The sequence below is a fragment of the Varroa jacobsoni genome, unplaced genomic scaffold (assembly GCF_002532875.2).
Source record: "Varroa jacobsoni isolate VJ856 unplaced genomic scaffold, vjacob_1.0 scaffold_492, whole genome shotgun sequence".
Lineage (NCBI taxonomy): Eukaryota > Metazoa > Arthropoda > Arachnida > Mesostigmata > Varroidae > Varroa > Varroa jacobsoni.
This window is the reverse complement of record NW_019213394.1, coordinates 15,822-39,684: the sequence shown is the minus strand read 5'-3', so window position 1 is coordinate 39,684 and position 23,863 is coordinate 15,822. Positions and strand designations below refer to the sequence as shown.

The window sequence follows — 23,863 nt, the reverse complement described above, 5'->3', positions numbered from 1 at the left end:
ATCAACTTTTTTTCCAATCAGCAATGTCTATAAACTCAGAAACAGACCCACTCCATGCGCCATTAATCAGAAGAATAATTCATATACATTTCAGATTCAGGCGTAACCACGTTCGCTCATACATCTTTTCTCTACAGGAAATTCAGCATTTTGAATTGGCACAATAAAGGTAATCAAAGAAAGATAAAGCTCCAACCCCTCTGTTCGCTGTTGAGCAAATGTAACATCAAAACTGCGCTTACTGAAATCAAATATACCCACGGAGCTCTATTTGCGGAGCTGTCGGATCGTTGCTATACCGGTGTAGCAGTTAGAGTTCAGATCAACGACCAGTTAAAAACTGATCGAAGTTGAGAGGGCTTAGAGTTCAGTGGATTGAAACGCACGTATAAACTACCGAAGTCGTTTTTTAGTAAGCATACATGAGATGAAGAAACACCGTACAACACTGGAAACAAATCAGTGTCTTGTATTGTAAAAGCAAAAGATCAAAGTAGGCATCGATACATCGCCACGAGGGGCCATATAACATCTATATATTTCGTAATAAGTTGGTTTCCACATTATTCGATGTATATGTGCAGAATGATAAATTACTTGCTTACACACTCGTAACTGCCACGAGTACCAACATCCACATGATCGTACATCGTAACATTTTCATTTGGTATCGAACGTGTTTTGGATTCACCTAATTAAGCGTGCGTCCCACGACTTCTATTAATATTACTTCTCATTGTTCCTACTATTTGTCGTTGCTATCGAGATCCGTGTGTCCGCCAAGTTGGCCGACTTCTTCGATTCCATAAAAACATATTGCGGCGCGGAATTACTGCTCCACAGTAAACACGGACAGCGGGCACAGAGCAGACCATTTGGTTGGTCTGCCAGTCCGTCGAAATCGAAGGTTTTCGCGGTTCATTCGTCGTTGCGTTTTGCGCTGATTAATGCCGGCCGAAAAAGGTAGCTAGTAGAAGCGGCCAGCGATGGCTTTCCGACAGCTTCTGTATCTTTCGGGGCCACCCCGCCTGAAACTGACAGAAGCAACCTGTCACATTTCGTTAGAAGACGCGATCATTACCCTTGGAGTAACAAAGCTTCGTGACTGTGTACCTATGCGAATGGGTATGCTCAACATAGTACTGAAGATGAAACTTGTAGTATATGTTGGTTACGTTAGGTTAGCATAGGTTGGAGTTAGTGACCTAAATTTCAATAGCCTTTAATTAAAACTATTTTCGTTAGATATTAAAGGTATTGAATTAATTATTGAATCAATGATTTCATCAATAATTTCTAACATCATTGCTTTCATTTAACTGATATTTGTGTTGGGTTTTATTGGTTGGGTATATTAGTTGGGAAAACACAACTTTGATTACCATACACTTAGTTCAACTACTAATAGACCCTTTGGTTTATCAATAATTGAACTAAGACATATTAACTCATAACCGATTCAGCAGAATCGCGATCGCAATTTTCATTGGTTTCCTTATGGACGGAAAGGGGGTTTCTGCCCCCTGTAGTCTCCCATCGTCAGAAGGTCGAAATTCTCGTATTTAAAAATCTGTCCGTTTAGCGGCCTTTTCTTGCTTTTATAATGATCGAGCGAACGTTGTTTAGCAATGTAGCGCCGCGCATGGTAAGGGCCGGTCGGTGCAACATCTACTAGCACTATTTTGCGAACTATATATGTTTTTATGTTTTTCCTTACACACTTGACCATATCGAAAATATCAGTGCGTCCACGAAAATCCCCTCCAAAAAAAAAGGAATGGATATCGTCATAGGTGTCTTAACAACAATATAATCTTCGGATATTTTCTCTCGGTATTGCTCAAAACAACTTTTTAAGCATTGACTACCTTGTCGTGACATTCTGTTTGAAAGTTTCATGGATAATAAACGTCAACAATGGTATGACTTTGCAGATGGGATGCTCGTAAAATGTCAACCCTTCTAAAGATCTGAGATCAGTAAGAGCCATATGAGGGAGACGCAAACGAAAGAAAAAAGATTACTTTAGCAATAACAGGGATCGAGATAGCTACCTGTAACTAGATTTTTATACATCATACTTTGCATCTCTGGCCGAATCTATTGTTTCTATCTAGCCAACATTGGCGTAACCGCCGTACGAAAAAAGACAGCGGTAGTCGGAATATTTTCAGGAAGCTACGAAGATCGATCAGAGAACCATAGAAAATTGCGACTTTGGAGGACACTCAAGATATTCTGCCTTTTTGAATTTCTTCCCATTAAAAGCCATTAAAACGCGTCCAAAAACGAAAAAGAAACACCATCTATTTTGTAAATATATACAATTAAAGTTTGCAAGTTTAGTTAGATATTCTTTTTATAACTGATCTACTGAAAATGAGTTCTCTGTCTTTATAGCACGAAACAATTACTGCATCAAGCAACTTAATCTGGACGGCCAATGTCAGGATACAATAAGGCCAATGGTGAGCAAGTCAGCGTAGGAAAATTTCTATTTATCAGGTCAGTGCAGCGGGCCCATCAGGGCAATTACTCCCCTCTCTGCGTACCGAGAGGACTAATCATAATTTTATCCCCGATTGGAAAAATCCTACTACAAGCTAATGTATCCAAATATTGAATTTTAGTTCAATTGTGGGCATACATTCCCGATGCTAGCAACGAATTTAGAACACATAACGACTTGGCCGCGTTTCGTATTTGCTGTTACAAACTTGGCTGACAATTATCCTCGGAAATAAATACGGGGTAAGGTTTCGCTATGGTGCCCCACGAAATAAAATAAGTACTGTTAACGGCAGTCTGCTACGAACGACCCTTTGTTCAGTTCAAACCTCTTTCAGTGTTCTCCGTATGACCTGAACCCAAAACAAAGCCGCCGTCACGTGTTCAGCTGATACAGCTGCTGCAGAGATGGATACCCTATCGATCACACTGAACTTTAAACTAGGAATAACTTCATTACACTTGATGTTGACTAGACGAGTCTGAATAGATTGTATGATACCGAGAACTGATACGGATTAAAGCGATAAAAGCTCGATAGTCTTTTAAGTGGATTATTTATATTATTATTATTACATACTTTCGGATTAGCATATTTCGGATTCGGATAAGCAGTCCAGTGGATTTTTTTTTCTGAAACAAAAAAGCATATGAAATGCTTTTTTGTTGTTTGTTTCCTCTATGTTTTGAAATAGGTGGTTCGCCGAATAGGCTGTATCGGTTTGTAATAATAGTTATTTGAAGCGCTAACTCGAGTATATGTCGACCTGATAGTGAGCCTAAGATCTTGTGCATAAGCATACGTTTAGTACTATGAACTTCTCGATCACCGTTTCTCCCTGGCAGCCTGCACTGTCTTACTAACACTCGCACTTCCGTTGAAATTCATCGACATTCGACCTTTCTTATCTAAACAGCGTCGTCTGTTCGACGTCTGCAGATGACGGTAACGTGGGCGTTGACAACGGAGGCCGTAACATCTCCAGCCCAAAAGCTCCTAATAATTTTGCCAAAAAAAAAAACTAAGCAGTTATAGAAAGCGTTCCTTTTCACATCTTTTTCACTAAATGATAGCCTTTTGTCGACAGCCATTCGACTCTGCGCGCAGAGCGTACGATCATAAGCGACAATTAACTCAACTTTTTGTTGTTTATTATAGAGCAAACAGAACAAAATGAAATTTCCCGCAATAATAATAATAATAATGATATTCGTGCGTATATATCGCAAGCACAAAGATATTTTATCTGTGTGTTAGTTCGGGTGGTGGTAACTAAGCCAATTCGTTATAGAAGACCGGAAGTGACGCTATAACTGACTGAGGAAAAATAACCTAAAGGACGAACGCGTAATTTGACTAATGGCTACAGTTTAGCGGGGCATACGTGCTATATAGGTGAACAACAAAACCTAATTGTACTATTAATATTTATTTTCGCACACAAATTCTTTGTATTTATGCAAGAAGGACATTTACATGTGTATGTGCATATGTGTGCATGTTAGTTAAGTAGTTCGATTAATACGTGGAATGTGGATGGTGTACATGTGCGCCCTTTGAGCCTACAGAGTGCAGACCAGGTTGCGTCAGATACCACACGCAAACAGACGACGTTTGAGATGTTTAGAATCATATATATATATATATATATATATATATTGCCTTTGCAAAGCAAGTTTTATTTCAACGACGATAAACAAATATGTGATTCTATAATTTCGTATATTTGGGTTATTAATTTTAAATCAGCAAAAAACAAGAAGTGTGATAGTAATATTTCAACAATCTAGCGTGTAAAAACTCGACAAGCGTCTTCATCGACTCGTTGATCTATAATAATAGAATTATCACCATAGCATAATAGCAATACTACATCTAAGACGATACCCGAGACCAGCTTTCTAGCTTAACAGCCCTTTCCGAGAGAGGAGATTTGACGGTATCGAAAACAGTTGGCAAACCGTTAACGAAATGAGGCGCGTAAGTCATAAATCATGGACCAGTCCTGCACACCAACCTTCCAGAAGGCATCCTGTATAAACATCGGCTACCGCTGCTGCGACACGAGTCAGATAGGCTAGCAAAGACTAGAGTCGAATCATACGAGTTGAGAGCGCGTCCATGAACCGTTAAAAAGGGCTAAACAGTAAAAAATAAAGTCGGTTACACCTCGGCGCGCTATTCTTTTCCACGTCAGTGATGGACGCCTCTTCTGTGAAGCTGTATGTTCAGTGGCTTATTGCTGGGATGCCTGAAAACTGTGAAAAAGACGATTCGAAGATACTCATAATGAAACGGGTAAATTGAACTGGTAGAGTGGAAACATAGTTCACTGTTTTGCCTACATTGGCTTGGCAAGGTCACTTCGACAAGTCAAACGTTTATAGGAACACGTCTATTCAAATAAAACCTTACCAAAGGATGATGATAAGCTGCGAAAAACGCACATGTATGATGTTAAACCGACTGTTGTGTTTTACTGAGTTTAGGCTTACGCAAAAGGACACAAAATGCCTGCTGTACGCTTTCCACGTTTGAAAGGCGCTATCGTACCATGTCTGCAAACTGGCACAACCCTTTGCACTAACACAATCGGTGACACCATTATATCCCCAGTAGTATCGCCAGGAGGGGGTGCTTATCAAACGCCGACTACCAAAATCTTTTTCCAAGCGTATCCACAGTTAGTTTCGCCCACGTTTTGTGGGCTGGCCACTTCTGACGTCCCCTCACCATCTTCAGCCGAATTCGTGTCACACCGCTTTGGTTCGCTGCCCTAACTGATCATTTCGCCTTTGGGGGCTGACTAATCTTCACCGACCCCGAACAGTCCCCCGATTACCTCAGACCTCTCAAGTTCGTAATTAATGTCACATTTTCCAAAAGCCTCTTTCTGGAAGCCGATTTATATAGGGCGTTCCATCGTAAAAGCTACTACCACTGCGATCCCTTCGGCATTTGCGGGTACACGTTACCCTGAAGCATTGACTTGCAGTTATTCAAATTCATTTCAAGGGTCGTCTATTGTTGATGGTTCAAATTTCGGTGTTAAGCGCGGCGTGACGATGATCCAAGCTCACTGTCGTCTGTGACTTGCGTACTTTTCGGCCGTTCCTTACACCGGTTATTGCGCTCTGTAGCGGGAGCATTCAACGAGGATTTGACTACCAACCAATCACTATATTTGCTAAATACTTAAACACTTCCTCAAGTACCTTGAACGATTAAACTCAGCCCTGTATGCCGCGCCATTGGGTGGACAATGAAGTACGTTTGGTAGAAGCATCAAGTTCAGCTGTGGTACTAGTCTTTCACTAAATACCTACGGACTCCATTGATTTCGATTAACTGTTTGTCGTATTTTGCTAAATTCAGTAACGCACAAGCTATATTTGCACTGTACTTAAAAAGGCAGTCATTGTGGGTCACAGCACAAACGCGTTTATTCCTGTTATTACGATTTAGGGTCGATCATAAACTTTTTGTTTCATTCCAATTATAGATTTTTCTTAGTACCCATAAAGCGAGCTTAATTCACGATGGTTTGAACACGTATGGCTTCGTCTTTATTCCAATAAACTGAACCTTGTTTGACGTATATGAGACAATTAAATGCCACAGGTTGCAGTCATAGAAATCTGTCGGCGTTGACCTTTGAGTGGGTACAAGAAAATAAAAATAGTCGTTATTGGAAATAAGGCACACGTACAATATCGTTTTTTGCTTGAGAATTTTTTCTTCTGGGCTTTTGGGATTATTTTCGAAGTACTGCTTATTATCTGCACCATTTGCTTCAGAGGTCTTCTCCGCCTGCGCAGAGACATTTACAGAGACATTTACAAACAAAATGACAAAAACGTGGCCACTTTTTGTGCATAGGATGTCAGAGCAATTTTGAATGGCATATAAATATAGGGGTTTTTCAGCTAGTAAAAGGATTTATTTCTTCTATAGCATATGTGGACATCAGTGTGAGTCGGTACGAAACTTGTAATTTGTCGAAACAACTGAGCTTCGCCGCTGGATCCACTAGGCCACATACGACGGCCATATGACCGAGCATCTCAATTGCGAAAAACTGGGCCATTTGGATAGAATAAGCCATCTGATGATTTATGTTGGACGACGGTGTTAAGAATAAACATGTTCGTCATTTGTCACAGGTCGCACTTGTGCCTGCACAGCTTAGAAGAAGTAAACTTTAATGCCCATTTAGAAAAAGGACAACTTACAAGTTGCAATTGTAACTTTCTATTGATCATAAATGACTTCATTATTTCATCACTACAACTAGCCGGTTTTATTGAAAAGCTTATCAGGAGGAACTTGTATTAATATGTAAATTTCCCATTGTTTTTGATTCAACTACACGTTATAGTTAATGTTACCGTAAAATTCACAGCTTCAATGAACACGGTGACAGAGATCTAGGAGAACTCTACCTAGGGTCGGAGAAGTTACAACAGTGTCTTGTGTTGCCGTCCTGTAAGTCTTGCTTCAATTCCGGTGGACATAATTTGTTCGTTTAAACTCTAGGGCTATATGGATCTACCGGGCTTAAGGGCTCATCCTAAGTTACACAGAGCACAGTTAGCTAGGAGCTGAATGTATTTTATTAGGCTGCCCCGAGTCATTTACGGTAGCACATTGAGAATCCCGAGCTTCGTCGCTCTAACACACATAATGCAACATGCTTTGCATCGTGTACTTGTTTATACACTACAGATAAATAGTACCCAGATCAATGTTTTTCTTTCAAAATGGCACTAGAAACAAACATAATGAATCGCTGCAGTATCGTTCAACCTGTTTGCATTTGTATGTATATATTTCAAAACTCTTGGAATATGGTTCACTCTGATGGTATCGGAAATATTACGATATTTATGAACGGTGTATAGATGTTCGGTGCTTTCCAGCGTAGCAACTAAAATTCGATGTTTGATTCATATGTATAATGTAGACTTTGCTGCCGTTTTGCCGTATCTCACTTGCTACACGAAAGCTCAGGCCAAGAAGCCTCAAATCTGCACAGAGCTTCATCATCGTAGACTGCCCCACCAGATTTTTTGCCTTCTTTACGCGTGTTTTATTTACTTACACTAGAGTAACACTAGAGGGCGCTATTCTCAGTGCAATTAATTAATATTTATCCATATAGTAAAATAATGTTTATTTTACTATATGGATAAGTTTGTGGAGTCCAAGATCTTGGAATAAAATCAACTCTTTCTGATGTCGATGCTTCGTCTCGGAAATGAAATGCTGTGGTTTTTGTCGATCAATCCGTTCTGGTGAAGCGAACACATCCGGGCGTTGATCCGGTGTTTCAGAAAAACGGATCACGTATGGACTGACAACATTATTAATGAGTATAAAGAACAAGAATCGATAGCTAGCGGTAAATTGCGCATGTTTTTAAACAGACATGAAGCTACGGTTAAACAGAACACGCAACAGTGATGACGGAAATTTGGTTCATTGAGAAATAGAATGACTCATGAAGTATCCGATACGCGGTAGCCAGTTTGATAATGTAAGATTCACTAAAACCTGTCCTTTTTAGTTCCAATTCCACAGTGTCGATACACTAACATTTGTGTACAAATTGCTTCGGATACATTCGGATAATTTCAGGTTCTTTATCGATGCGCTGCATCAAAATGATGAACTTTGCCATGATGAGATAATTAGACTGACATTTAATCACGCTCCATGTAAAGCAGTCCAGTGAACTCAAATTTTGCTCGGTAGTCGGGAGTAGGTTGCCGTTCCGAATCATATTTAAATGCTGAGCCAAACAGCCACGTGGTAATTCGGGAAGCGACGCTCAGAACCTGAGTGCCGGCTAGAAATTCGATCTGACCGACAATGAGTACATTTTCTGCATCTTTAACAAAGTGGCGGTCGCGCTCGTAATGGCCTGTTGAATACACTGGCAAATATTTCTCACCGTTGAACAGTCGACGACGCCCACTGGCGCGTTCCTAAAGGAAGCCGGGAACAAATTACCGATCAAGCTTCTTAGCTTTACCATCCTCAAATAGTTCGTACTTTGGTGGCGTTAAATTTGTACCTGAAATGTCTGTGAACGATTCGATTAACCATAGGCATAAATAGAGTTAAATTTGGCTGATAAGGGACGCATCGAAAACCCAGGAATGCACTTGTGCATCTCTCTGGTTAACTGTGTAGTATACAGTAGCTTTACTACTATGTCTTTCAGTTCTGGTATATAGATACCCCGTGATGGCGCATTTAATTGCTATAATTGGGGGACATGTGATGGAATAAGTTCAAATCCGGGCGTAAACACACCTCGATCCATGCTGAGAGCTGGCCGTCCGATCAAATCCCTAACGGCTTCGTACCGGACGTAAAGCCCGAAACCTTCAATTCTCATATAGATAAACATGCCGTGTTTCCGACAACCGCATAATTAGTTTCATGAGGTAAACTGTTTCGGCTGATCGAAGAAGTTCATTAGCTTGGTATGAATCTATGCAAGACAAAGGCATTTAACAATAAACAACTTTTGCTTATGTTTCGAAAATATGTCTTTTGATTCTGCCATGGTGAGTTTGCGGTTTCGAGTTAGAAAGAGCAGGTTTCCTTTTACCACGAAAGGTGGCCGATGAGCGCGTAGCGCATGCGCGCCGCCTGCTAAAATTTGTCCCATTATATAGCTGCCTGTTCGGCGACAGACACACTGTCGGCTTTAAATTTTCATGACCGTTATAATTTAGTTAATATGACTTGGTTACGGTTACAATTCATATCTCTTATGTAACTCCAGCTACAAAGAGAAACTAAGAACATTCGATGTCGATCTCTACTGCATTAGCTCAAGAAACGCGAAAAAAATAGTTCGCAGTCCTACCAAATGATAATAATCCTACGATAATGCCTATATATGTATTTAACTTTTCGTAATCTTTTTACGATTGAACGGTCTACGCTCAGAATAATTCAGAGTCACGAGCGTTTCAAATTAGAACGACAAACTACCATGTGTTCATCTCTTGTAGATAAGTGTTTCTTCACATATTAGTGGCTCTTACGGGAATTTTATTTCGTCATACTATACACTTTCAATGTCCACCGAAGCTTAAACTTCCTAGGTCTGTCTCTCTTGAGCCTTAGTTCAGGTAAACCGTTAAAGTAAATAGTATCTAGATCGGACAAAACACACATAGACGGGTAGTAGCACAAAGGATATGTCCAAGTGCGACTGAACCCCGTTCACAAGGGCACACAGGTTTGTGAAATAGCCGTATATAGGTAATGAAATAGATACAACCGTCTTCATGTTTATAAGTAACTCCTTCTTTAACTGCGTTCCAATTACTTGTCGATCAAGCAGCCGTACAGTTAATGAGTATTGACGGATTTGGCGAGCGGAACAGGCGCGTGCTCTGCGCAAGTGGAGGCCTTCGTCTCAAAGAATCAGTAAACTCATTTTCGATCAGTTCCTCTCATGCTTGCCGGGCCTTGGTAACTGTCCTATTGGCTCCGCTCGTGCAACAGCGGGAGCGGCAAACCGGGCGGAAAAGACGAAGCTGAGTCGAAACAGAAGCAAACCAGTAGCTAAACAGGCTAACAGACGCGCACATCTATGAAAGAACGCGTCTAGCGCCGAGGAGGACGAGTCCAGACGAAGCAAGTCTGAAGAATGAGCACGGTGAGATCGGACAAAGGCCTAATACAGAAGAAGTGAATTAGAAAAATTAGATTGTTCTGGGGAGCTGCGAGCGAAACTGCCAAAGAGAATGTTTGCGCGAAAAGTGTACGACGACGAAGAATATCAAAATATCGTCCATCGACGCAAAAGTATTGTAGGATATTTGGAACCTTTATGGCTTACGGGGCATTTCAAACCAGCGCACTCTCGCACCTTTGATATGACAATGAACTCGCAAACTTTGTGTCTCTTTAGAAGAAAAAAGCACTAGGATTAATATTTACAGTTCATTTCTCTTACAATTTTTGCTTTTGTACAACGGCAAAGGGCGTCGGAAAGCAGCGGTAGAAAAGAAGATTATCGGCAAACGTAGAAGATTATCAAACCAACATCTCTGCCGATAACGATACACAAGAGATAGTACTTAAATCGCTTTTTTACTGCGTTCCCTTTTCTCTTAACACACTATATCCCATAATAATAATAATAATAATACACAGTAAAATCTCGATACGGCTCAGCTGTATCAAGTCTTGCAGTAGCAAATACTGTTTCTGTTTGCATGTATTGTGTTCCTGTGTGCGCCCATAAATACAGATTTCATTCGTTGTCGGTAAAAAAAAAAGGCAAAAAATTATCTATGCCGCTATACAGGGTGATTAGGAAATGGCTGTGCAGTGAGATGTGATCAAGGGTGAGATCAAGATGTGAGCAAAGCTGATCTGTGACTTTCGATTACTGTTTGTTTCAGTCTGTATTTCGTGTTGTGCTTTTATGTCATAAAATCCTTCAGTCAGGCGGGTAAGGCTAAAGCAAGGAAGACTAATGCAAATTCTAAATAAACTAAATACGATTTTTCTCCTAAAAAGTTTTTAATCACCCTGTGTATCTAACTCGCTACAACTACGATGGGAATATGGGAGTACACCTATACAGAGGAGCAAATATATGGTCACATTCACACGATAATGTTTTTTCGCAACGTTTAAAGGACGAGAAAAAAGAGCGGCGGAACGGGCGTCGCATTGTATCGTTTATTTTCCATTCATTTGCCAGTGGGTTTCATCGTTACTGCTATCCACTATCTATCTATCTATCTATCTATCTATCTATCTATCTATCTATCTATCTATCTATCTATCTATTGCGCCGTTGTGAAATGGGCAGAAAGAAAAAAAAAAACAGCGAAAATATGGGCGAATATATTAACCGGGTATTTTATTAAAAATTCGATTTTTGAGTAACTAGCCCATTACTTGCTCTGCTGCTTTTCCCTTGCTACGGTAGCAGATTCTTTGAATCTTTAAATCCACAAATAGTAACAGACGAGCGCTTTTTTAGTTAATCTCGGCGCATCGTCTACAATGCATTCTAGGTAGCAAATCGTACTTTCGCTAGTAGTTGTCAAAGTTAGTGACTGAACTTGACAATTAGTCACACCAATAGTAACTATTGTTATTTTTATTAGCTAAAATTATAAATTAGCTAAAAAAGTAAAGAGAAAAACATCTACCGCCAAGATACTATTACGTTTCTATTTTATTCGAATTCGGACTATGAACCGAAAGCATAACCTCAAATAATTTGTGGTTCTTCTGTCTCGGTTCCGCACGACGCTTTCTACAGTTTTATGCACAGTGTCAGCTCCACGCATATCACGGTGGCAGAGACCATTCGGTTAGCGCAAGAAGACTAGAAAAGGATTCACCGCTAGCACCACCACAACCATTATAACTACAAAAGAAAAATTAACGATGAAATCCGGCCTGCAACTGTTTTTTTTTTCTGTAGTGGTCCATCTCGCATTTTTTTACCTCTGTCTTTTCTTTTAGATCTGCATTAATCCTGCTCGTGTAGCTTGTCTCATCTCGATGTCGAGAGAACATCTCTGTTGGCACGAGCGCGTATTTATTTTTGGCATTATTATTACTTCTACCGCTGTTACTGCTACGCAGTGGTTCCGTAGCCCTTGAAGCGACAGTTGATGTTGCTACCGTCGCCATCCGAACACCTCCCGATGATGAGCCGCCGTTATCATCGTTGTTACCGCTGCGTTATTCCTTTACCGTGCCCATTTCAGTTTCGCTTATTAGCGGCACTGGAACACTGTGCATACACCGTACATCGAATGTACATACACTTGGCTAGATGCATAATCGGCGAGCACTGCCACGTTCAAGCCAACGGTACCGACACACAGTCGATGAACGGTGGTCACAAACTTAAATGTTTTTATATGTGATGCTGACTAAAAAAGTGGTAGCGGCAGCAGCAATCGGATTGCCTCACGAGAACACACAGTTTACAATGCTATATTGAGTACCCTAAACGTTTCCCGAAGATGGACTGTTCTTTTCCTATTACCTAGCCGATAGAATTGAACGCACTACCAGCGCCTCTGCGATTCGAACGCGTTGGTATTCCACACAAGTTATTGTCTTTCAGTAATGAACTTATGTTTAAATGTCACCCAGTCTGTATTGATTAAGCTATGCAAGGGAATCTCAAGTGATCGTTTCGGCCTGTTTCGTAATAATAATGCTTTATTCGGTAACAGGCGACAAAATCACCGTTCTCATACAAAGTCGTCGTAGTCTCCTCAGGAATCTATGTTTTCACTTGTGCTAAACCCTTCGCAAATAACTACTTTGGTCTTTTTTATAATCCTGTTAATTAAAGTGGTCTGTGAAAACGTAACGGTATTTATATACACTCGTTGGCCTTTTTTTGGTTGTTGTCAAAATGACTAATATTGATTTGATACAACCACTTAAGTCATACATCTCAATATTCTATCGGGCATCGAAGGAGACTGACGACTCGTATGGGAAAAAAGTTTGGAGACAATGACCTTACGACGCAAGATCGATGGTACCATGTTGCATCAAAAATATCATTACTAAAACAACTCGATGTCATACTTATATATGATTTTCAGAGATGTCACATAATACTTCACGAGATGGCCGTGTATTACCGTTACAATCGGATCGGCCCAATGGGGCTGATTGCTTATCGGATCACTTTGACTCGTAAGCTATGATGATTCTTGATGCTAAAGCACTAGCAGTAGCGATGTGCGAATGAAAAATATGGTTGCTTATTCCAAATGGCAAAAAGATCACAATCGTTTCTGGGTTGAAACTCGTCACGACAAGAAGGCAGTTCTCTATGGAGACTGTGTATGTAGATGAGATAGATGTCGTGACGGATGTTGTACTATCGCTTCGGCGCCCGTAAGAAAAAATGGCCGTAGAGTGCTTTCGTTCGTCCTGCTTTTTTCACGACTACTCGGCGAAGTGTCGTTAACAAATGAAATGTTTGGATATGTATTATAGGCTTCACATTATACGAAGTCCTAACGATAAAGCTATCAGCCTTGACCCTGTTTTGCTATTGACTACTTTGGAAAGCATATCGTTCGGTGGAGCATAAGCGACAAAATCAGTCTGCGTTCAGTTAATGCTAAAATGTACACTCGTGTGATTAATGAGCGAGATCTTAGCTTGGTTTCGAACTTCAACCGAACGAAACCACGCTGTGCTCTACGATAAGGCCTTTTAGCTTCATTTTTGAAAGAAGAATCGTATCTTGAAAGGATTGTAGATTTGTTAAATCCTTAAGTGAATTGGGAAGAAAAAGGAAGTATTTGAATTGTGTTGTTGATCATTGTGTCAGTGATTCGAGGAGATGCAGGCAAGCAAATATTGTGCCTATAGAAGCGCTACTTAGGCTTAACAGCCTAAGAAGGGAATGCGTCGTGTGAGGAAGCAGTTTTTTCAGAAAAGTCTTGTTGTTGGTAATCATAAGCCAACATAGGTGTAATCACTAATAATAAAACCACTGGTAATTTTTTTAGTTTCATTGATTGAAGGTTATTCGATTGAAACAACATACGATATAGTGTACCAACAAATATTTCACAATGCAATTTGCCGATATGAGTAGTTTATAGACGTCATCCTACAAAGCTTGGAGCTCTTTTCTATTGGTCAATACAGATTCGTCACGTTTTAAGCAAATTTAAACGTTTAAAGTACACATTATACTATTATCTATCGGGCAGATCATTACTATCTAGGGCTCCACGATCATCACATTTGTACACAGGGAGTAGAGCTCATAACGGCCCTATTTCAATATCTGGACAACATTTCATTTTATGATACGACAATGTTGATTGTGATTCACTAGGATCGCTATCGATCGAATACAAGCGAAGACTACTTTGAAGTCCTTCGTTCCTTTGACCGTAATTGACTATTTTCCTGTACACCTTCAATTGTAGTCGCTGCACATACTCGATCAATGGCGGAACGAAACAAAATATATTATATCTTGTCCGTAGTCATAGCACTTACAGGATAAATAACCAATTGTAGGAACTGCAAAAATAAGCAGGTGTAGTATAATGTGTTAGTGCTAGAGTGTGTACGGTACTTGACAGCAAGTGTGCATGTAACAAATAATTTGATTTGAATGAAAGGAATTACGACTAAGACGAAGAAAACGGAAATGAAGTCGATGCGTCCTCACGAGACGAACTATTTGGCATAGCACATATAGACATGCACCCATAGACCGCGAACTAGTACGATTCGAGCTGCGGTACCGTGCCGTGTTTCTGTCATCGAATGCATATACGCATACAGAGCGGTGATACTGGAAAACATTTATTCGGCACGCGACCCCCTACGGTCGGCAACTGGACTGAGATTGTTTCTCGTATTGGAAGAATTGGACCAGAAACGAATGTAAAAAAAGTGTTAGTAAGGCAATTTAGCACCTTCCTAAGGAACTTTTTACACCAAAGATGCCGTTTTGAGCCGCGTGTTCTGTGCAACATGCCGAACGCAAACAACTTCTGGCAAACTTTTTTTGGAGTGGCTATTGCTCGCATATATGCAGGACCTATCCATAGAATACTAATAACATAAACATTTTGTGAGCACATATATTATATATAAATATATTCATTTAGTAAAGGTTTCCAAGCATAGCCTGAATATGAACGGCCCTTCACACAATCGTCATTATACTACCAGACCTTAAACTAGAAGAGCCGAACATTTTATTGAGAAATATTTGCTAAATATAGCAGAGCCGCCGAAGTGATCTAGCACACTGCCGCAATGATGTTCAGACATTTTCGAAAAAAAAAACTTCGCGTCGTGATTAATAAATTAAGAGGTCTGACGGACGCAAAACCAGAAATATAGGGGTCTGTCTGATTGCTGATGTTTGTTATCCATCCCACAGCGAAAACATCGCGTCCGAAAATTAATGTAGCAGTCAATGTAATAGCCGACGGTGTTACGGTCATTCAAGAAGATCAGAGTTTACCTCTGGTCAGCGTCTCCATGCAGCCTTTGCATGCACACCCTATCCAAGAAATCGATACGGGTCACCGTTTTGTACGATGCAGTTACGGTCGCGCCTTTAGTCCTTTCGTGCAAAGGTCGACAGGTACATTTATTCATCTCAACAGCGACAATGACAATGACGAGAACCACAACAACTCTTCCAACCATAACTACTGAAAAAAAGAAGCCTTGCAGGATTTTCTTAGGCTTCTTAATGGCTGTAACAGCCTTGTTCGTTGACTTATGCTGTTTAGGAGCGATTTCAAAGGTTCGTTTCACGATCAAGCTTCGTCGATGTGTCTCACAACAGGAAAGACGTTCGTATGTACTTTTATCTACCGAAACATCGAATGATCTTCGTTTCAGCTAGTCACCCCTGATCCCATTTGTTGCAATTAATCATTTTTTGTATGTACGCCTTTGTGGTGATTAAATTGCGAACGGGAGGAAATCACAGATAAAATATGTACATATCCGTGGTATGGAGGCAGCTATTACTTGGCTTAACATTACGGCGTCAATGATTTTTGTCTATGTTGGACCAGTCGAGTTAACTGAAGGTGAGGAAGTGCTACTCTTTGAAATCAGCATGGCAGTGATTCATACGAGACAAGTCGTAAACGTCATAGTCGCATTGACTACTCCGAGTGGCAATTTTGCCTTGACTGATCAACTCCGCAGTGCCTTCAATAAGCTTGTTATTATTAGTTTTTTAGTATTGTTACTAGTACTATATATAAATAGTTATTACCCGTTTTGAAGTCTGCTTATTGGTGAAGGTCTCTCTGACGTAGACTCTTGCCGCGATACCTAGAAATTGTATTATAGTAACGTATCATATTGAGTGTGTGACGCGAAGAAGATACGAAAAATTGAAGTTTTTTCATCGTCCATTATAATTCCATCAATATAGCTCCATGTGACGTTCCCCCGCCAAGGTGTAGAGCCATAGGCAAATGAATAAGTGCGGTAGATTGGTTAAAAGTATAGATTGTGGTACCATCCCTGAAACTCTAGTCCATATTGCGGATGGCAATGCGCAAATATATAGCTTTATAGTTATTGTTTTACTATTAAAAAATAAGTAAATCAATGAGCATGAAGGCTACGAAGGGCACGGGATGTGTGTTTAGTTGACTACTGCCTTCACGATTTGTTAAATCATGCTCGTGTTTCATTAAGTTATGGTTAGACAAGTTAGGTCACAAAGTAATCAAGTATTCTGGCTTGGTCCTGACAACCCTTTGTTAGTGGCGGCAAGTTGTCGTTACAATTCTAATTAGCAAATCAACGAATTGAGCCTGAAGGTAATAATCGACACAAAACTCTTATTGTCCGTGTGGCCTAGATATGTATTTCGAGAGACTGAGAGAATATCGTGTAAAAAAGGCGTAGCACCATCTGATGAATTTGCGCGAAAATTATAATCACGGTACCCGTGTGTGAAACCCCATATCATCTGTGTGCTGATAGCTAAAATTTATAATCTTGTTCTATTTTCAGATTTCAGGTTTATTGCTAGTATTTCTAGGAGTGTCCGAGCTCCGCTCCCTGGAACACTCGACGAGAGTGCATATAATCGCCGCGTATATTTTGCTCGCGGCAGCCGGTTTGATCGTATTCGTTAGTCTGCTCGGCTACGTGTCAATATGTCGACTACACCGAGACATGCTCGCATGGGTAGGATGCATCAGACACTGTACAACGATCTATATATGTTTTGCTTTTGGGAACTTGACCCAAGTATCATTTATGCTTCATAGCCCACTATCTTGAAAAGGCTCTTGCTACGTATATTATCTGTAAGCATTGTCGAGTCCAGAATGTAAGCTATTTTCGTATCTAAAGTTTTTAAAGTCCTCCTAAATTTAGGCTGAAACATAATCACTTGTTCTATGCATAGTATTAATTAAACAAATAGACATTAAACACTAAACAATAACCTTTACAAATTGGATTCGTGTTTAAGTTTTTATGAAAACGTCATCGACGAAATGAGATTGCTGTAGTAGAAAATAAATACTTCCCAACATCTGTTAACTTGCAACGTAAATTTCAAATGCTGTGCCAATCAATATTTTTTTTCCACAGATACACACAGAATGAAAAGTTTTAAGTTCATTTTATGTATGTTTGCACTGTTTAATTTCATGTGCGGCAGTACGGCGGTTTCCTGGTGATGATTCTATTGCTCGAAACCGCGTGTGGTATTCTCTGTTTTTTCTCCTACGGTTACGTAAGTGTGCACTGGTTCCGCTCTCTAGGTGCAAATTCAAGGGTGTACGAGCTTCCTTGAAGCTTCTGAGAGACTCAAGTTTAAGAATTCAATATGATCAATTCTGTTATTGCCGATCAGAGGGCTGTGGCCTAGTTGCTACGTTATCTGGGATCAGTGCTTTCATATATATGAAGACAACTTTAATTTGATGCCATTAAGCGTTTATAAGATCAGTGGCCATTAGACCCTCGATATTTACTGTTTCATTCTAAAGTCATACATTTTTTCGATGATAATACAATACGCTTATTATTAACGATAACTTTTCTATTTACGTTTAGGTGAGAGCGGAGCTTCAGGCCCAATTTCACTCACTTTTCCTTGAAAAGTATGAAAAGGACGACTTGGCCACGAGAACTGTCGACCGGATACAGCGCGATGTACAGTTAACACAGCTCCTTTTTCTTGAACTGTTCCTCCATAAATATAGAAACTACACACTAACTCGTTAACAGTGTTTTAGCTATTTGTTATCCAAACGCAAAGCTCTGTAGACTATCTTGGAGTTTTAGGGAGTTCCTCGAGAAAATCGATTTCAGCGATAATTTTACAGGCTAATTTCAAGACAGAGTATTACAACCCAATCGTTGACGTATACCTTGGTTGAGTATAGGCGGCTGCCTCAAGAATGGTTGAGGTTTTTGCGAATATTAGACCTCAGCGTTTCAAAAATCTCTCCAATTTAATACTCAGGCCCTATCCTATGACGGCTTCGCAGGTCAACTTTAGAGATCTTTTTAATCAAATAATGCAGTGAAAACATGTCGTCTCCTATAGTTGTATATCTTATCAAAATAATTTTCTACAACGAATAAATTAACTTAACAAATTTGATTTCTATCGTCACCTGAAAAATTTAGTTAAATCATCCGATAAACTAAACAGGAGGTTGATTAATTCGTCAGATAGATTGCCGGCAAATACTACAGCTTGGGAGCCATTTTAAAACATGACAAATACCCAAAACTAGCGAACTAAATTTGTATTACGTACAAAAGAACATTAAGAAAATCAATTCATAAATCCATTAAAATTAATGGCTTATTGCCATTTTTACACGTCAACGAATGTCCAGTGTCCAAATGGGGCACCAGGTAAACAAGAAGCACGCAATACTTCAGAAAGAAACGAAACAAAACGCATTCGCATCATTTATACGCTTTTAATCTCTATTTACCTATTTGTATAATATAAATATTTAGGTTAAAGTGTGATAATAATAAGAATCATTGGGCTGTTTCAGTTAAAATGTTGTGGTATGGTTGGTTTCGAAGACTGGGAAAATTCGGAATGGCGGCGAGAGAAATCAATTTCCTACATTAATTTGGTCCCACCTTCCTGCTGTAAGACGTGGACTGCTTTATGCGGAAGATGGGATATTCCGAATAATATACATTATGACGTACGTATGTTGTTTACGTATTTATGTTGTTCAAATTCGCTGTTAGATGGATTAAACTGTAACTAACATTTTCAGAAGTTGTGTGGTAAAAAAAAGCCAATACTTAGCAACACAGGATACCCATGTGAATTTGACGATGTGATGTAAGCTTGCAAAAGAAACGTCCATCAAGAGCTCGTGTAGAGCTGCTATGGAGGAATACAAATTTATTGTCTAAGATAAAAAATAATAGACAGTCTCCAAAGCGAGATGGGTTGATGTAGTCCGGATATAAACTTAAAACCGTAAAAAAAAAGTAAAAGGATGTATTCTTATATGTAGAGCTAACAAAAAGGGTGCTCCCTAGAGAAATAGAAAAATCGTATGAGTGTTGTACTACGGATCCATTTGTTAAGATGATGCCCTGTTTCCGGGATGGCACACCTTAGGTTAACCATATTAAAGGTGACGTCTCCGATACCTGGTCGAGGAAATGGAGATATCTACGATAGCTCAAACGATAAGAGCTACCTTGCGCCGCATCCCTAGTGTTCAACGTTCTAAAAATCTATTTAGTAATTTTTCTGAGTGTAAATTTGTAGGAATTTAGTTTAGATATATGCTCTGCTATTTGTTATAAAAATGGATTATTCTTTCCGATTTCGTTGTTCGGTTGTATTTCTGTTATATTTTCGACACAGGGCTGCATCGACGTTATCGCACGTAGGATCGAACGAAATCTATCCTTTATCGCCGGTGTTGGCACAGGCATCTATGTTATACAAATGCTTGGGGTTGTAATGGTCTATATGCTTCATTCCAAGCTAAAAAACTTCGAGGTACGTTTTTCGCAACCTATAGTGATGATGATAGTAATAAAAAGTACTATATATATATATATATATATACATACATACATACATACATACATACATAAACTTGTGCCAATTTTATTGCTATTGTCACAGGTAGCAAATCATTCGGTTTACAACCCCACCCGGCATAACCAGCACCTCTACGACCACGGTTAAACTACGGCAATAAACAGACAGCGCAGTTGAAGAACGGCTTTTTAGTTCTCAAAACTACATAGTACTTAGACTAGTATCTGAAGCAAAAAAAAGAGAGAGAAAGGGAGAGATATGAGACGATATTTGTACTGATGAACAAGAAACAAAGCTGATTCGAAGAAAACTTTACTAGGAACCCCAAATATTTACCTACTTAACATATGTAAACATGGCAAATGAAGCCTACCAATTACTACGGTCAAGCACATTGCATTTTTTGACCTTGTTCAACATTTAAGAAATACCTTTTGTTAACAGATTGCACAGCGATTTCAGCTGATTGTGTACATACGCTGCATCACAAAAACACTGCCATCGTCCCCTTTTTTTTTTGTTTTCGTTTCAACTATGGGTGTTGACATAAGCGCGTGTCAATGCCGGCCAAAACACGCAATTTGCCCATCGTATTAATCATTCTACCGCAATATGATCTACTTCCGTAAAAAAGCTAACCTGTTGCCGACAAGTGATAAAAAAAAAAAAAATTAAAAAAACAGAAAATACAGCAAAGCAATTACTGTAAAAATCTAACGTGCACGCAATAGGCGCGATCGGCTGAGGCCCATAGGTTACTCTTTTGCATGAAATGCTGAGAGTACTCCATGCTTCTGCGCCTCGTTCCGCCGTAACCCCAGCGTCCTCAACCATGGAACAAGTTCCTATGGATACCTTGTTAGATTTAATATCTAGCATGGCTCATCCGATTACGTACGTAAGTCATGTTATTCATAACATATCGTTTGAAATGATCACGCCGATAAACAGTTTGAATTCAGTACCATTGCCATTACAGTGTATAATTGTTGTATGACCATGTCTAAAAGCCTTCTCATAAATGTATCGCAGAAGCACAATGTCGTGCTCATATTACTGTAGACGTATTTGAAGAATCTGGAAATTCCAGCTGTAATTACAGGGTCTAGTAAATGAATGGCCATCACGTACTTTTACCAATTCAGCAATTCGGAAAGTGTAGAACGAAATTACGCCTGGGATAGGGATTTTTGAAATTGCTCTCTTACGGGCTCCTAGGATCCTATGGGTCAAAAAAACCCAACAATGCTAACAGCATGCATAGGGTACGCTATTATTCATACTCAAATCAACTGAATAGTGGTGCTGTTGAGCGTAAACAAGCTCTTTAACAAAGCTCTCCTATTGTTTCATATGGTTTTCAAATTTCTCACGATTTACGCCGTCTATTATCACCGTGCATTTCTTCGCACAAGTGTATCGTCAGATACGTTGAATTTATGACTTTTTTTTATTACGATTCTAAGATTACAAAACGACTGCGTGAGCGAACGTCTACACGATGTATTCACGGATAGAGCAGATCTGATTAGGAGATATCTTTGCTGAAGATACTGCGAAGGCGCGAATATATGTTTGGGCTACTGTGTTTTTTTACCGAATACTGTTGAGAGGGATTGGTACACCTGGAACACCTCGAAGAAAAACACTTGGAATGGCTACAATTGTAACCTGGCTAAGTTAAATCTAATAGTTTTTCTCAACTATTATACAGTTGCCAAATGCTGAGTGTTTGAATTTCATCGTCGAGTGTTTGCCGAGTATCGCATAAAGTCCGTTTTTTCTCGCCCTCTTCCGACACAGACACACATAACGATATAGTCGTCGTGTGTCAAATAATATTTTGACTATGTCGATACTGTAATATATTCAATTGATATATATGCTCTATTCTCATTTTATTGACACATAGCCACACGCACGAATTGTGTATATATGTGCAAAGATCTATATGAAGCGTTATTTTATTTATCGAATAACAGGTGGCCATTTTATATGCACGAGGAGCCCATTCTTTTTGTAGCAATTATGGGTATTTGATTCACTTTATTGCTATGATGACCTGCGCTAGTCAGCCAGTCTGTGAACATTGTTTTATGTGATAGGTTTTTCAGCTGTTATCGTTCAGCGGTACCATCAGCAGCAAACATGCCCATGAACACACAGTCGTTGAATCGACACTTGCACACATTTATATAGAATGACAGGCGTGCTACCCATAAACCGACGCTATGAATGCCTGTGTTTATCTCGTAGACCTTGCTTCACTGTCTCAATTTCGATACGTCAATTTGCGACTGGTCAAATTCACACCTAAAAAATTCATCCAGAAACAACATATTTAGAAACGGCGCGCTAAAATCATTCTGCAGCGCCAAATTTAATTATTCAGCATTTGGAGCATACATTCAAAATGGATGCATTCTACTTGTGATCATCATCAACTGACTGCCAATAGTACATATATATTACTACTTCATATCTTAGTCAATCGATGGATACGATGATTCTAGCTAACGAGTGTTCTACGTTTCGAGTGTCACGGTGTCGCTGTTAGATTTTCGATCAGACGGACGACTGGCTTCCAACACGAAATGAAATCTGTGCATACCCGGGTTCAGACCTAAAGCACGACGTGGAAATTGAAGAAGCCAATGTATGATAAGCATATCAACACCGTATATATCCTACAAACCGTACACTTAAGCACCAACGGCTCGCTATTGGGGATGATCGCGGCGCGTCCCGTTTGCAAAACTTTGTGGCTGACAGTTTGTACATAAATCATCAAAGTTTAACTGTGTTAACAAATAAAACGTGTGCCTGTTGAAAAGTAGTGACAGTGCCTTCATTCATATATATTGAAACAACAATTTTAAATACTTCCATGCTTTGGAAGACTTTTACCGTGAATTACAAAGCCATTTTCAGTTGGTACTTAGGCTCCATCCATAGCTGTATCGAGACCAAGACAGCAAGTATTCGAAGCTGTATAAATTTATTCCATCAGAACATTTAATATCCGTAGAAGTTTAGATACGGGAAAAAGCTTAATTAGGTCATATTAGTACACTACTTAACTAAACTTGGTTTCAAGTCGAACGTACTTTATCACATTTTCGTATTTACATTACAAATAACAGGAAAAAAAGTAAATTTATAGCTAAAACACTTACTATTTCAGCGTAAGTTCACACTTCTTCGATTCTAACAGCCATTATAGAAAATCTAGTTATAAGAAAGAGATTCGCAGTGATGAAAAAGGCGCCGATATGACAAATCAGCAATTTTCCGATTACTGTTCGTTTTAACTGCACACGAGAACTTTTCATGTCTACGATAATACAAATTCGAGAAAAATAATTGCAGCGAAAATTGCCGAAATGATACTGTCGAAGGTAAATTAGTTCTGTCGTGTTAAAATGAGGTGCTTACCACAATTCTTCATGGTACATAATATATTATCACCCGGAGAGAATGTGTTCTATTGTCACCTACACCTCGCATACGCTGGCAAAGCAATTTGAAAGGTCAGAAAAAAGTAGGTCGCTGTTTGTTGTAATACGGTGATTGCAACTGCATTAACTGGTATTAGAACTCCCAAATCAGTTCATTAAAAACAAATCAGGAATCTCGCTGGGGTTCAGTTTTGGCATGTTTCTAAGCCGCACTGCGCCCAGAACGCGCAACGCCTCCTGCGGTCTGGTAGGGATAAATAAAATATATTCGGTATAATACATTGACTCTATTTGAAAAAAAAAAGCCTT

At 39.5% G+C, this 23,863-nt stretch overlaps 1 protein-coding gene across 7 annotated transcripts in view; it reads left to right on the top strand.

The window, feature by feature from the left end:
* LOC111260918 (CD151 antigen) overlaps positions 1 to 22,932 on the top strand; it is a 94,577-nt gene extending 71,645 nt beyond the window's left edge. For all 7 annotated transcript variants that reach the window (XM_022834026.2, XM_022834028.2, XM_022834025.2 and 4 more), the window contains 6 exons: positions 17,057 to 17,233; positions 17,715 to 17,789; positions 18,113 to 18,211; positions 19,075 to 19,233; positions 19,914 to 20,051; positions 20,181 to 22,932. In XM_022834026.2, coding sequence (XP_022689761.1) covers positions 17,057 to 17,233; positions 17,715 to 17,789; positions 18,113 to 18,211; positions 19,075 to 19,233; positions 19,914 to 20,051; positions 20,181 to 20,243 — 711 coding nt within the window. In that variant the 3' untranslated portion in view covers positions 20,244 to 22,932. The remainder of the gene's footprint in view (positions 1 to 17,056; positions 17,234 to 17,714; positions 17,790 to 18,112; positions 18,212 to 19,074; positions 19,234 to 19,913; positions 20,052 to 20,180) is intronic.
* Positions 22,933 to 23,863: the final 931 nt, after the last annotated feature.